The sequence below is a fragment of the Mirounga angustirostris genome, unplaced genomic scaffold (assembly GCF_029215605.1).
Source record: "Mirounga angustirostris isolate CCGP_5_RB_7025 unplaced genomic scaffold, mMirAng1.0.hap1 SCAF_3, whole genome shotgun sequence".
In the NCBI taxonomy this organism is placed as follows: Eukaryota; Metazoa; Chordata; class Mammalia; order Carnivora; family Phocidae; genus Mirounga; species Mirounga angustirostris.
Window position 1 is genome coordinate 51,157,345 of NW_026991711.1, and position 16,420 is coordinate 51,173,764.

General features: G+C 38.0%; 1 protein-coding gene across 12 annotated transcripts in view; it reads right to left on the reverse strand.

The window, feature by feature from the left end:
- Window positions 1–16,420, reverse strand: part of ELF1 (E74 like ETS transcription factor 1) — a 113,559-nt gene that overhangs the window by 17,403 nt on the left and 79,736 nt on the right. For 8 of the 12 annotated variants that reach the window (XM_045869539.3, XM_054506349.2, XM_045869537.3 and 5 more), the window contains 4 exons: window positions 11,650–11,830; window positions 5,886–5,993; window positions 4,381–4,548; window positions 658–741 (listed from right to left, as the gene is read on the reverse strand). In XM_045869539.3, the coding sequence (XP_045725495.1) occupies window positions 658–741; window positions 4,381–4,548; window positions 5,886–5,993; window positions 11,650–11,830 (541 nt within the window). Of the gene's footprint in view, window positions 1–657; window positions 742–4,380; window positions 4,549–5,885; window positions 5,994–8,853; window positions 9,008–11,649; window positions 11,831–16,420 lie in introns of those variants that run through there. The other 4 variants (XM_054506352.2, XM_045869540.3, XM_054506354.2 and 1 more) reach the window with 4 other exon arrangements.

Genomic DNA, 16,420 nt, shown 5'->3' on the forward strand with positions numbered 1-16,420 from the left:
CTGATACGGGACTCGATCCAGGGACTCCAAGATCATGACCTGAGCCGAAGGCAGTCGCTTAACCAACTGAGCCACCCAGGCGCCCTAATATAGGTCTTTTTATTCGTCCCATATGAGATGTCTGGACAGAGTGATATTGGCAATTAGATTTACGATGACTTGAAAATAAAGCATTTTGAGATGATGAAGCACTCTTCCTACCTCTTCCAGAACCGTTACATAAAAGAGCCAGTGAACAAATGTTGTACGAAACCTCTCAATAGTTGTTCTCTTTATAGCAGAGCCAGTAGCTCGGCCTTAACATTCTTCTTCAAATTCGGGCAGCGGTTATGAAAACAGCGGAACTCCAAAACAATGTTATAGTGTCTGCAAACTGAAAAGCTAACCTGGCTGAACTCTTCCAAAAGGCCCAATATTAAAGGATGGATTATTTTGACAGGTACATAAGAAAAATCTCTTAAATGGGTTTCCTGGGCTCCATTATTACCAGTCTCTTTACAGAAAGTGCCAACTGTACCTTATAACCATTTGGCAGCAAGAAGATCCATTTCAGTAAGTCGAGAGAGCTGGTAGATTTTACTTATGATATGTAGATATTTTAAAGCAATCTAAATGTTATTTGACCTGTAAGTATTGTAAGGAAATTATCGTACTTACCCTTACCATCTTTGTTTTTCTTCTTCACAGATATGTTTGGCGTAGTGGCCGGGGAATCTGGTCGTGGAGGTTTTGTTTTTCTCCCTGAAAACAGAACAGCTCTGCATAAGGATTTGCCATCAAAAGTGAGAGAAATGGACAATTTAGCTGTTTATAAATGCTATTTGGTCATTTATCCTAAATTTCAAATGCCAAATACTTTATACACATACACAATATCACACATACTGGTTTCCTAAAATACTATTTACTCAAAAGGAAAAGAACTTCAGTGAAAATTTATCGTTAATGTAGGTTAGATCACAAACATTTTTACGTAGGAAATGACACATCCGCTCATTTATAAAAATGAGGTTAAGTTTAAAACATTGTGAGGTAACAAAACTGACAGTGCTTTCTTAAAATTTGGGGGGTTATTCTTGATGTTGGTAGACTTGGGCTCAAAAAATAAGCCATATAGGTTTATCTGTTGGTTAGATAAACTTTTTACAGTAGGAGAAATCAATTTTTAGTTTTTCTCCCATCTGCATACAGGTAGCTCTCTAATACTGGAAACTTCCCAAAACTCTAGAAATACAAAAATGCATGAGGCAAAATTTTGGTGAACTACATAGTCAGTTTTTATTTTCCCATGTATTTTGAAAACTCTCATTTTCTGGACTTCTTTTAATTCACAGCAAAACAAACTTTATAGTTATGTATCATTCAATCTCTAAGTCCACTTCAACAGTGCTAACTGTAGTTTGTGCAGCCTTAGGTTGGGTGAACCAACTATTCTAAAGCTTTGTGATCTTCTTTTGCCATTTATTTAGAAGCACAACTTGATGGCAATTTTGCCTAGGATTTATGTTGAGATGATCTTGCTATCTGAACAGACTACCGTTCTGTACATGAAAGAAATGAAAATTAAGTATAAATGGATACCTTAGTATATTTTACCCCATCATTCTTTTTCTTTTTTTTTTTTTTTTAACTAAGTAATCTCTATGCCCAATGTGGGGCTCAAACTCAAGACCCAAGATCAAGAGTCTCATGTTCTACCACCTGAGCCGGCCAGGTGCCCCTTTATCCCAATGTTCTTGAGGCTGACTCTAGCTGGTCTAGATCACAAGGGTGAATTCTGGGTTAGGATAACATAAGGCAATAACTTAGAAGAACAGAATTCTAGAGCTAAAGTCACAAGGTTAGTAACAACACATCCCCAAACCGAATAGGAAAACCTTTCTGAAGTTAGGGTGAATAAGAATCAGGGAGAAGCGGATCAAAAGGTCTCTCTTCAGGCCCCTCTTAATGTATAAATATGGAACCCAGGCAGCCAGGTACTTCACTTCCATCACTGCAGACATCTGCAGAGAACCATTCATGAGGCAGATACTTCTGGGTGACAAATATTAGGAGCAAAGACTTCCGTTAGCTCCTATCCCTCCTACCATCTTATTTTATGCCTTCTATTTACCTACTTTTCCTGAAAGATAACATCATTTTCTTCTTCACACTGTTTTCACCACTAGTTTTAGTCAAGAAAGAGACAGTTGGTAAACCTACCTAATATCCATCCTTTCTATCATCTTCCTTACCATTCAAGGTGGATGGCTTTATGTGAGTTCTATGTGAGTTGGGTACAGGATTTTTGACTGACAGTTCTTCTCAATACTTTGAAGATACCCAACTTTCAGCCTCTACTGGGAGTTTCTAAGCTGCCAATCTAAAAATCAATCCTCTTCAAGTAATGTAGTTTCTCCCTGGTTTGTTAGTTTCATCTTTTTTTTTTTTTTTTGGTGGGGGCTGGGGGGGCGGTGTTTTGCATTTTTACTATAATGTATTTAGGCTTAGATTTCTTTGATAGTTATAGTACTCAGGATTCACCATGCTGAGATTTATGTCACTTTGGAAAACTCTCAGTCATTATCTTGGAATACTGCCTCTTCCTCGCTCTACATATTCTCTTTCTGGAGCTTTGATTAAACATGCAGACCTTTTCATTCAATCCTCACATCTCAAACTCTTTCATATTTTTTATTCTATATCAGGTCTATATTGGAGCTCACTAATTCTCTTTTAAACAGTGACTAATCTGCTGTTTAGCCCATATGTTATGTGTTCTGTTTGGTTCCTTATCACATCAGTCTTCCACTATTAAGTAGGATGTTAGTCCTTCACTTTAAAAATAGCTTTACTGGGCACCTGGGTGGCTCATCGGTTAAGCCACTGCCTTCGGCTCAGGTCATGATCCCAGGGTCCTGGAATTGAGTCCCACGTCAGGCTCCCTGCTCTGCGGGGAACCTGCTTCTCCCTCTCCCACTCCCCCTGCTTGTGTTCCCTCTCTCGCTGTGTCTCTCTCTGTCAAATAAATAAATAAAATCTTTAAAAATAAATAAATAAAAATAGCTTTACTCAAGTATAACATACAATGAAACTGCATATTTTAAAATCTGTAACTTGATATCTTCCAACATAAGTACTGACCTGTGAAACCATCACTATGTTCAAAATAGTGAATGTATTCTTCACCCCCAAAAGTATTTTGTACCCCTCTGTAATCATTATACCTTTCCCACTCTGCCTGATCCAAAGGTAGCCAACTACTTACAGACTTTCTGCCATTATAGTTTGCAGTTTCCACAATTTTATATGAAGAGAAACATATATTACATATATATATATATAATATGTTAAGTCTGGCTTCTTTCCTTTAGCATAATTATGTTGAGATTCATCCATTTTTGTTGTATATATCAACAGTACATTCTACTTTACTGCTGAGTGGTATTTCCTTGGATAGATATACCACAAAGTTGTTTATCCAGTCAGCAGTTGATAGACATTTGGGTTGTTTCAAGTTTTGGGTTATTGCAAATAAAACTAAAAACATTCATTCATGCAGATGTTTTTCTATAAATGTATGACTTCATCTCTTTTGGGTAAATACTGAGTAGAAGAATGGCTGGGTCCCAAGTTAAGTATGCATTAAATGTTTTAAGGAACTGTCAAACTGTTTAAAAAAAAAAAATTTTTCTCCATGCAGTAAGGTGGGGTCATCATAGGGCTCACCTCATTTGTTTCCTGTTTCTCAGGATCACTTGCTTTTGTTGACTGATGTCTTATTTCAGACATTTTGTCTGTATTTTTAGTTGTTTTTTTTGTTTTTTTGTTTTTATAAAGATTTTATTTATTTGACAGAGAGAGAGAGAGAGAGACAGCGAGAGCAGGAACACAAGCAGGGGGAGTGGGAGAGAGAGGAGCAGGCTTCCCGCCGAGGAGGGAATAAATAAATAAATAAATAAAATCTTTTAAAAAAAAAGTTGGAAAACCCGATTTCTGCGAGATACACCAAATAATCTAATTTTTTAATGAATCTAATATGAAGACATATACCTTTTACTTTTTTTTTTTTTTTAAGATTTTTTATTTGACAGAAAGAGACACAGCAAGAGAGGGAACATAAGCAGGGGGAGTGGGAGAGGGAGAAGCAGGCTTCCCGCGGAGCAGGGAGCCCGATGCGGGGCTCGATCCCAGGACCCTGGGATCATGACCTGAGCTGAAGGCAGACGCTTAACAACTGAGCCATCCAGGCGCCCCAACATATACCTTTTAATTTATGCTTTGTACCCTCATTTTTTCTTATGTAAGTTTTAATTGGTGTAGAAATATCCTTGAATAAAAATTATGTTTAGATTCCACATCAAAATTTGACTGTTTGCCCTAAACAAATTAACCACTCACCTTTTTTTCTTTTAGGTTGTTCTGGTGATGATGCTCCTGGTGAGTGTGCGTATGTCTCTTGAACCTGCTGAGTTTCCATCACTTCAGGAATCCCATCTAATGTGACGGATACATGGGTGATTGGGGCAACAACAATGTCATCTTCAGATGAACTAAATATATTATTATCTAATGGAAATAAAATCAACTTAATTAACTTTGTATTATAAATCAAAATAATTTCATCAGATAATTTCCTGTTTCTATGAAAAATCTGGTCCCTTCTTATTTCCTCTGTCCAAAATTAGGCATCCTAAGTCAGACCAGGGTTGACAGGACTAATTCAATGCCCTTCTTACTTGACTGCCTATCACCAATCTATCTTGTTTCGCTTCTCCATTCTTCTCTCATTGCTGCTAAAGTTATTCTCTGAAACCTAAGTTTGATTTGACCATATAATTCTTCTATACAAAACTTTCTACCCTGAAAATTATTAGAAAAATAAAACTGACCTTTCACCCAGTTCATAGAGGGGAAATGGTAAGAACAACCCAAACTCCACAGCCTGACATTTGAGACTTGCACAATCTCAATCAAATCTACCTTTCCACTCTCATCTCCCACCTACAAGAAGCTTACACTTCAGCTATACCAAAGCATTTTTATCTCAAACATTTCACTGTTTTTTTACAGATCTGTCTCCTTGGCTCAACCCATTCTCTCTACCTTAAATGCCCGTCCCTATCTCCTCTTTCCACTAAAAGCTTATTTGTCTTTTACAGCCCAGGTTAAAACATTTCTTCCATAAAGCCTGTCTCTGATATTCTCAGCCAGAGTACTCTTTTCTTCCAGAACACTTTGCTATCCCTCCCATGGCCTTTATTTTTGGCTTTTACGTAAACAACTACCTTCAAAATTAATCTGTAAACTTGAGGAAAAAAAAGAGTTATCTGTTCATTTATACATCACATTATTGCCTAATGCACTGCTGTGCATGCAAAAAATACTCAACCACATCTTGAACTCATTTAGTAATAATTAATTTTATGAGTTTGACACTTTGTCTGAAAAGCTCAAAGGAGAACATGGATTTAAAAGCAGATCAATAATGCGGCAGTGAATTTTCTGCCATGAGGTGTTAGAAATTTTTTCAATGAATTTTTGCCTATTCACTGATGAATACTCATACAGATCATTAAATTATAATAGTTTGGGCCGTAAATGCCCTAATACTTTCACCAATGAGGTTACGAGAATAAATTCTGCCTAATCTGCTATTTGACAACTAAATAAATTATTTTTATTCCTAAAGGTCTCACTCCTCAATTAAAAAAAAAAAGCCTTGTTTAACTGAATACTTTAGCAAAGGTGTCTCAACCAGTACTGTACCTAAAAATGCACTTGGGACACAAAACTTATCAAACATGATCTCTGGTCTCTTGGTATTTGCCATCTAACAGAGAATGATGGCAAGAATAACTTTTCCAAGTATATGAACATGAACAATCATGCACATGACCACTCACTTATTCGTTTTTCATCCAGCATAGGGCCAGGAGAATCCATATTGAGGAGTGCCTCAGCAGCCTCGATAGTTTCAATCGTTTCATCCCCATTAGGACAGGATGCTTCAACTACAATACATTTGAAGAAAATACGAGTTAGCTACAAGACCTCTGTTGCTTGAAAACACACAGATTTTGATCTCTTGAACATCAATTAATACTTGGGTTTATATACATACTTTGTATCAACAGATAAAATCCATACTATTGAATATGACTATTAAATTCTTTCTTTTTTCTTGTAGGCTCCAGGTAGACCCCTCCAGCACAGAGCCCAACATGGGGCTTGAACATCATTTCCCTGAGGATCAAGACCTGAGCTGAGGTCAAGAGTGGGAATGCTTAACTGACTGAGATACCCAGGCACCCCTCTATTTCTAATTTTTTAATGCTTCTCTCCCTCTCTCTCTCTGCCCTTTCTCCCGCTCCTGCTCTCTCTCTAAAATACATAAATAAATCTTTAAAAAAAAAAAAAAGGAGAGGGCACCTTGGTGGCTTAGTCAGTTAAGCATCCAACTCTTGGTTTTGGCTCAGGTCATGATCTCAGGGTCTTGAGATCGAGCCCTGCATTAGGCTCCGTGCTCAGAGCAGAGTCTGGCTGGGTTTCTCTCTCCCTCTCCCTCTGCCCCTCCCCCCTGCTCTTTCTCTCTAAAATAAATAAATGAATTTTTAAAAAATAAAAAATAAACATTAGATATATACTTCAATCCATTAGTTACTGTCCTTATTAATGTTTAAGCTGTCCCATGTTTGGCTAAAAAATATTTCGTCTTTTTTTTTTTTTTTTAAAGATTTTATTTATTTGACAGAGAGAGACACAGCAAGAGAGGGAACACAAGCACGGGGGAGTGGGAGAGGGAGAGGCGTGCTTCCCACGGAGCAAGGAGCCTGATGCGGGGCTCGATCCCAGGATGCTGGGATCACGACCTGAGCCGAAGGCAGACGCTTAACGACTGAGCGACCCAGGCACCCCTTGTCTTTGTTTTTTTAAAGAAGAAAATAGACCATGAGTTCATACTAGTATTTTCAATTCAAATATAGCATTATAGAATTTATTTCTAGAATTATATATTTATACCATGTATTTATATAGAATTTATAGGATTATAAAATTTTTATTTAACTTTGCAATTTAACATTTGTATACCTAATTTTACTCTATAAATCTTGCCTTCTTATGACATTAATTTCATTATTTATTTGATTTTACCCTAACATCTCTATCATATACATACACTCACACAAGTTGTAATTATTGAAAACAGTTTAAGATTCCTTAGCAGCTTTATTTTTATTGTTTGCTTTTTAGGATATTTCCTGTTAGGAAATGCACAGCCTTAAAAGTAACTTTAGGGGCGCCTGGGTGTCTCCCTCAGTTAAGTGTCTGACTCTTGATTTTGGCTCAGGTCATGATCTCAGGGTTGTGAGTTCGAGCCCCTCAGCGGGCTCCATGCTGGGCGTGGAGCCTGCTTAGGAGCCTGCTTAAGATTCTCTTTTACCAAAAAAAAAAAAAAAAGACTCTCTTTTTCCCTCTCCCTTTTCCTCTCCCCCACTCACATTCTCTCTAAATAATTAATAAATAAAATCTAAAAATCACTTTCATCTTTTTTTTAAAGATTTTATTTATTTACTTGAGAGACAGTGCGAGAGAGAGAGAGCGAGCGAGCACACAGAGGGAGAAGCAGACCCCCACTGAGCAGGGAGTCCCATGTGGGGCTCGATCCCAGGATGCTGGGGTCATGACCTGAGCCAAAGGCAGACGCTTAACCGACTGAGCCACCCGGGCACCCCCCAAAAAGTCACTTTAAGTACTTCTTCTCTATATGGGTATGCCACACCTCAATAATGTAATTAGGTTCATTTGTTTTAGTGTGCTTCGATTTTTAGATTGCTCATTTTTCCTCTTTTGGACTTAGTGTTGTTTTATAATTATGTTACATATTTACAGGGCTCCAAAGAAAAATGACAAAACGAAGTACATTTAGAAAATCTACCTTTCATTCCTGCCCCTTCCTTTTCCCTGTACAAAACCATTTTTATTAGTTTTGAGGTTTATCTTTCTATTTTTTAAATATAAACAAAGACACATATCATTTATATTCTTTTTCCTATCTTAAGTAAAAATATACTATTCATGCTACCTGACCCTTGCCATTTTAACTTACTATACAGTAAAAATCATTCCACAGCTATATACAGAAATCATGTCACCTTTAGTATTTCAAAAATATGAGGCAAGTTGAATATGTTTAGTATCAATGTTAGTTTGTAAAACTTTGTTTATTCCACTCAGCTTCAGTGCTTAGATTGAGAAAAGCAAAATAAATGGGTTGGTCCTACATGAAACATGAAAGAAAAGCAAAAAAGTATATCTAGCTTTTAAAAACAAAGAAAATGTTAGACCTTCAATAAATGGATGACAAAAATTTCTTTTGGCAGGGCGCCTGGGTAGCTCAGATGGTTAAGCATCTGACTTCGGCTCAGGTCATGATCCCAGAGTCCTGGGATCAAGCCCCACATCGGGCTCCTGGCTCAGCGGGGAGCCTGCTTCTCCCTCTGCCTCTCTCCCTGCTCATGTTCTCTCTCTCTGTGTCTCAAATGAATAAATAAAACCTTAAAAAAAAAAAAATTTCTTTTGGCAATAATAAACCCCACAAGCTTTTCATACATGCATTTTAAACCTTTGTAACAGATTAGCTGTGATCTAGCAATTAGTTAAAATCTATTTATACCATATACTATAATAACTTAGGGAAGTTATTATACTATAATAACTTAGGGAATAATTTATAAATACATTTGATATTACTATAAATTACTAAAAATTGCATCTGACCTTGTAAGAACAGACAAGAATACATACGAAGAGACACATAATAGTATTATTTAAAAGAGAAGATTTACGAATGAATATAGTCATCATGGTTACCTTCTATTTGAGAAAATAGAATTTGTACCATCTCCATTAATAATTTTACTTTTAGATCTTCAAAGACTGGCAATGGAAGAAGAATCTCCACATACAAAGAAATCATGGTCAAATGACTTTCAAAAATTGTTAACACCATAACCTTTTTTCAAATGAAACTTTATGTAGGACTCTATCATATAAACAGATAAAAGTGGTATTTTACTATTATACATTTATTTTACAGGTTCAAATATATATCAAACTTGATATGAGATAAACTGATGATAAAAATGAGAGTATTGTAATGAACATGAAAATTTGATATCAGGGCATACAGATGATACCTGCAGTCTAATATAAGCCTCAAATCCATAAAAATAGATCTTTTTATTATTGAAAATTTCAAACAAAATCAAATTATGGAACACAGTATAATGAATTCTCACATATCCATTCTCAGCATTAACCATTACCAACACAAGGTCAATCTTCTTTCATTCCTACTCCAATTACTGCCCCCAAGGTCCCCTCACACACACCCCACACCCACTCCCTGGGATTATTTTGAAGGAATCTAAGACACTCTATTTCATCTCTAAATATTTTAGCGTATGTATGGTATGTTATTGTCATAACTAAAAATATTAACAATTCCTTAATATCATCTGAAGTGCTATCTAGGACTCACAGTTTATAAATTCTTTTTTCCCTATCTCTTTTCCCCCTGTAGTTTCTGAAAAGCACAACATTCTTCCCTCTCTTACTCTGAACTCAGGAGGGCTCCAGGGTTCTTTGCTTTCTTATGTCATTGCTCGAAGAAGGATGGAAGGGCTAAATAAAGGCTCAAGTTGGGAAATAAGACAGGGGAGGGAGAAGAAATATGAAAATAGTGAATCTGGTTTTCAAGATATGGCGGCTTGTCTTCTAGACCCATTCAATACCAGTTCTATTTTCCAGGAAGGAAGGAGCCTGTGTGTATTTTGCCATCAGGTATCTTCAAGTCCAAGCCCAAGAGAGTGAAACACTGAAAGGAAGAAGTAATTCTTTCTCCTAAAGATCCCACATCTGCTTCCCTAGTCTCAATTTCTTCTCTGAGGACCACCCTGATGACTTCAGGGGAGACCCTCATTCCCAACCTACTGAGACCACATGTAGCCTTACACTAAGGCATCAAGAAGTTACGACAGAATATGCTGCAAAAAACCCACTAGCTACACAACAGATATATATGCACAGCGATGATCATCCTGTTACACAAAACACATAACTCACTGTCAGTAATGAATGGAAACCTCTCACCTGAGTACTCTAATTTCCTAACTGGTAAGGAAAAACCTGGTAAGTCTAGATTTATCAGAAAAACTTTCATTGGGTTCCTCTGAACAAAAAATGTGAATATAGGATATGCTTTGTAAAAAACAGAGGACAAGACAAAAACTAAGTGTTGTTTGTCAGTGTTATCAGTGGGGACTCAGTCACTTGGTGTGTGATCTTAGGCAAGTCATTTCATTTAACCTAATTTTTTTCTTTTTCTCTTGTGAGAATTAAATGAGATAGTAAACTTTTAAAAATCTTCCTTTTTAAAAAAAATAAAACAATATCTACTATGTTAATATGATGCACTAAGAAGAAGACAATGCCATTTTGGTGGTATTCTTGCTCAAAATGCATTATCTCAGTTGAGACAATGAGAAAATATCACACAAATAAAATTGAGGGACATACTACAATGTTTGACCAGCACTCCTCAAAAGTGTCAAGGTTAGGGGTGCCTGGGTGGCTCAGTGGGTTGAGTGTCTGCCTTTGGCTCAAGTCATGCTCCCAGGGTGCTGGGATCGAGCCCCGCATCAGGCTCCCTGCTCAGTGAGGAGCCTGCTTCTCCCTCTCCCTCTGCTCCTCCCCCTGCTCATTCTCTCCCTCTCTCTCGGTCAAATGAACAAATAAAATCTTAAAAAAAAAAAGTGTCAAGGTTCCTGAGAGACGAAGAAAGAGGAACTGTAACAGACTGGAAGAGACTAAGAAGAAATAACTAAATGTAAGATTATAGATAGGATACTGAAACAGAAAAAGGACATCAGTTTGAAACGGTTGGCATACAAATAAAGTGTAGGTTTAGTTAATAACACTGTGACTGATGCCAATTTCCTATTCTTTTTTAAAATTTAAGAATAAATATTCAAGTAACCTTTGCTTCCAAATAATTAATTTTCTCAAACACCTCCAACACCTCTGGCCCAGACAGAACAATGTAAATGTATAAAAATACAAATGTATGTACCAAATTCTAAAACTGATGAAAATAGCATTACTCACAACCTCACACTTACACCATGAACTCTTCACATTTCAAATATGCTACTAGTTCTGACTGAACCAGAAGAGAAATCTTCTTTAAACCCTAGGACCTGATCATGGCCTCCTATTTTGCTTCTTGTGACAGTAGTAAAAGAAGAACAATCCTGTATTTTTCCCTACAAACAACTTCTCACTGTTACCAAGAATACACAGCTTGGTATATAAGAAGCGTTCAGCGAATACCTGACAAAGTGTTCCGTTGGCCTGGTTCTTCTTATAGATCCCTATTTTGTCACACTCATCTCAATATATTTAGGAAAGAAGGAAGGGGGTGTGAGAAAGCAGTATGAAACACAGGTAGGTGAGGAAGAAATATAATTTTCGTCCCCCTGCTCTAGCCTCTGTAGATAATGGAGTTCCCTGAAACCGAGTTGAGGACTTCTTGCACCCCCAAGATCACAGGGCAAGGAAACTGCACAAAACCACGCTGAGGTAAGGTGCTGCTGGAGGCACACACACCTGTAAGCGTGATGTCGTCGTCATCATCATCGATGATCTCCTCTTCGGCGACATCCAGGGAGCTCTCCGTAATCATGTCATTGGGCTCTTCCACACAGGCTAGACCCGCATAACTATTGAGAATGTCAGCACCAGGAACATGCTCCACAATTACGGCAGGAAAAATAGCTGGGTCACCAAGCTGGGAGGGGTGAGCGAGAAAAAAGGATTAACAAAGTGTTTGCTTTTGTTAAATACAACCAAAAAATATTTTATACTGGACATCAATTTAGCTTTTCTATCATCAGCTACTTAAATCTTGACAATCTTTCTGGGCTGCAGAGAATATATATCTATTAAGACCAAATAAAACTTTTATTACCAACCTTGGGTCTTAACAACCAAGTTTTCACTGGAAAATCCTATAAAAGCATACTTTTAAACCACATTAAATTTAAAAAATGCTATTATCGGGGCGCCTGGGTGGCTCAGTCGTTAAGCGTCTGCCTTCGGCTCAGGTCATGATCCCAGAGTCCTGGGATCGAGCCCCGCATTGGGCTCCCTGCTCGGCGGGAAGCCTGCTTCTCCCTCTCCCACTCCTCCTGCTTGTGTTCCCTCTCTCGATGTGTCTCTCTGTCAAATAAATAAATAAAATCTTAAAAAAAAAAACTGCTAATATCATTAATTCATAAAAAGTGGCATACAACAAATGAAATGTACAATTACATAAAATCTCAACAGAAGTTTGACAGGAAAAAACCACAGAAGCTTAATAAATATTACATTGTCACTGGCACATAGCCTGTGTTTAACAGTAGCTTTTGACTCAAATGGGAAAATTAACTTTCATTTTCTATCTAGTCATAAGATTGCAAAATTTTTGATCATGTCTATCGCTATCTTTCTATATTATTATTTCTATTTTTTCTGATTTGTTTGATAGTGGTAGACATTCCTCCTTTAACCCTAAATAATTCAGTGTATATTTCCTAAATACATGAATATTACCTTATATACAGCGTACAATTAACATATTTGTAGCACTGCACACTGAGGTTAAATGCGACTTCTATCCTAAGAATTTAACTACTTCAATTAAACATTAAGATATCACTATCTGTGCTAAACATACTATCTGTGCCTTGAAGAATGCTATGCTCTGAAATTTATGGTTAATAACCCTAGAACATATTTGGATCATTTTAATCCAAAATGTTTCTTTCCATTTCAGAAAAGAGGAAGTTAGAAGTAACTGACTCCCCAAATCGTAAGTTTTAAAACAGAAAGTAGAAGGCTCACACACTGCACTGTAAAACTCACTCACACACACACACACACACACACACACACACACACGAGAGGAAATCTATACAATGGCCAAGGCAAAGCATAGTCATTGGGCTTTCCTTTTTTATTTTTTATTTTTTTAAGATTTTATTTATTTATTTGTCAGAGAGAGAGCAAGCACACAAGCAGGGGGAGCAGCAGGGAGAGGGAGAAGCAGGCTCTGCACTGAGCAGGGAGCCCGATGTGGGGCTGGATCCCAGGACCCTGGGATCATGACCTGAACTGAAGGCAGACACTTAACCGTCTGAGCCACCCAGGCACCCCCCCTTTTCTCTTTTTTAAGAGGTGAATGCTGCACATGCAATCCAACCTAGCATGAACATGTGCTTACTGAAACACTACTTCTCTCATAAGAGCTCAAGGTTAAGCCCCTAGTCTTCTAACGAGGCGGGCCCAGAACTGAGTTAATTTTCACATGATTTCATTTTATGCTGCAACAACTCTATGTACCAGGTAAGAATAGAGCTTATCACCTCTATCCCTTGGCAGAGGAAGAATTAGATTAAGAAATTTACCCAAGGTCACCCATGAAGTCAGAGACAGAGGCATGTCAAAGCAACTCCCAGGAGCAGTCCTCACCCAAATGAAACCAAACCTACTTGGCTCCTGAAATTTGGGGTAGTGAGTGTTAAGGGTAAGGATATTACAAGGCATATCTCCAAAATTTTATCTAAATCAACACAGTTCTCGAGTTTCAAATAACTACAGATATTTGTTACCATTTTCTTCCTTGTTCTATTCTACTCACCAGTAAGTGAATTGGAGGAAATGATTACTCTATTCTCCAGAATTTCTAGGTCTCAGGAACACGCTGTTGTAACAGTAATCAATGCTACTTCTCCATCAGTGTCTCTTCCCAGAGACAAACCCTGCTACCAGTTCCTTTGTTCCCTAATAGAGACAGTCTATGTATAATAAAGCTTATTTCAATTTACTTTATTTTTTAAAGATTTTATTTATTTGACAGAGAGAGAGACAGCGAGACAGGGAACACAAGCAGGGGGAATGGGAGAGGGAGAAGCAGGTTTCCCACAGAGCAGGGAGCCGGATGTGGGGCTCGATACCAGGACCCTGGATCATGACCTGAGCCGAAGGCAGACGCTTAACGCACTGAGCCACCCAGGCACCCCTCAATTTACTTTAAATAATAACTTTTAATTTCACTTCAAAGATTTTTTTTAAGATTTTATTTATTTATATGACAGAGAGAGACAGTGAGAGAGGGAACACAAGCAGAGGGAGTGGGAGAGGAAGAAGCAGGCTTCCCGCTGAGCAGGGAACCCGATGCGGGACTCGATCCCAGGACCCTGGGATCATGACCTGAGCCGAAGGCAGACGCTTAACGACTGAGTCACCCAGGCGCCCTAATTTCACTTCAAAGATTTTAATAACTTTTAAACCGTTTATTAAGAAAAATGTTAACCGTAACAGAGCAGGAAAATTAGTTTCCTTTGAAGTAAAAAAACTTAAGAATGAAAAGGAGAAAAAAAAAACGGTAAAAAAAAGAATGAAAAGGGACACATGGTTCTGAGATTTAGAAGGTAGCAACATGTAAAAAAGAAAGACTGTGAACCATAAGACCTCTGGCATTCTCCAATCCTACTGTCATTTTCCTCACTTTATCTATTTAGATTTTTATTTATTTGAGAGAAAGAGAGAGCACGCACAAGCAGGGGGAACGGCAGAGGGAGGAGAAGCAGACTCCCCGCTGAGGAGGGAGCCCAGTGCAGGGCTCAATCAAAGGACCCTGGAATCATGACCTGAGCTGAAGGCAGATGCTTAACTGACTGAGCCACCCAGATGCCCCCATTTTCCTCACTTTAAATGAAAGAAGAGCACTAGCTGATCCTAAGGGCACTTCCAGGTTTTGTTTTGTTGAGATGTATTAAGGCATGGATGCTAAAACTAAGTATGTAACGTTACAATAGAAGAGATTCATTCTTATGGACTAAATGGGGGGGCTAGCATGCACAGGGGCCACCTACCTGTTGCCTCTGCTAGTGCTATTAACTAACATTTATTAGCACCTAACATGCACCAGGTATTCTGCTTATTGCTTTATTTATATGAATTACTACCTTATTTAATCAACTCAAAATCCTATGAGGGAGATACACTGGATTATCTGTTTCCTACATGTGAAAACACAAGCTCAAGGGGAAGGGAAATAATTTACCGCAAGTCATATGGCTAGTAAGTGGTAGAACCTTAGCTGAACTGGACTCTAAGGTCTATGTTCTTTGCCTGTACACCATTATGGTCAGCCTTAAACATGGTGCCATTTTGTTTTACTGACATATTTACTTGGCTCTGTTTAAAAAAACAAAAAAGGTAAGGGGCTGTGCTGTGTTTAAGGTATGACTTTCTATATAATCATTTGCAGGGCTTCTCCAATCTGAGTCTATTATGAACTCTGTCGTGGGCCATAGACAGGAACTTCCCCGGATCACTCCTGACTTAGCCATGCTTTCTCTAAGGTACTCACTCCTTTCATGAAAAGCATGGGCTACTTTTATCTATTCCACTGAAATGGAGATGTATATTCAAAGCTGTTCATCTCTAATTTCTCCAGGGTGCTTTTAAATCATATACAACAAACAGACCAACTCTACATGTCAGGTAACAGGACTGAATCTGTATATACAAAATACATCTAGGAAACCTCTCTCAGGTATGGAAAGAATCTCCCCCCTCTATTAACATAAATGGAAGGAAAATACACACTCCAGGAACTCAAGCTCCTGGTCTGGGCTTGTGTTAAATTCCTGCCTTTTATACTGATTGACTAGCAACTAACTGGCTCAAGTCTGAGTTACCAGTAACCTAAAACTTTTATAACCACACATTCTAAAATTCCTGATTGAGAAATGGTTCCCAACCTCTTAAATGCCATGCCATGAAGGCATGGCAAAATTTCAAATGTTAAATTTTCTTAGATTTACATTTTAAAAATGAATAAAATACTGGGACTTACTAGTTCGCTAGGGCTGCTGTAACCAAGTACCACAGACTGGGCGGCTAAAAACAACAGAAATTTATTGTCTCACAGTTCTGGAGGCTGGAAATCTGAAATCGAGGTGCTGGCAGGGTAGTTCCTTCTGAGGGCTTTTAGACAGGGATCTGTTCCAGGCCTCTCTCCTTGGCTTATAGATGACTGTCGTCACGTTCACATGGTGTTCTCCCCTGTATGTGTCTGTGTCCAAATTTTCTCTTCTCGTAAGGACTCTGATCACATTGGATTAGGGGCCTATTCTACTCTAGTATAACCTCATCTTAACTTATTACATCTGTAGCAACCCTGTTTCCAAATAAGGTCACATTCTGAGATTTGAGGCCTTAGCATTTCAACATATGAATTTGGGGAGGTGGGGTAGAGAGAGCAATTCAACCCATAGCAGGATCCAATTTAATTTAGCTTTAAGTTTATCATTTGACAGTTGGCTCC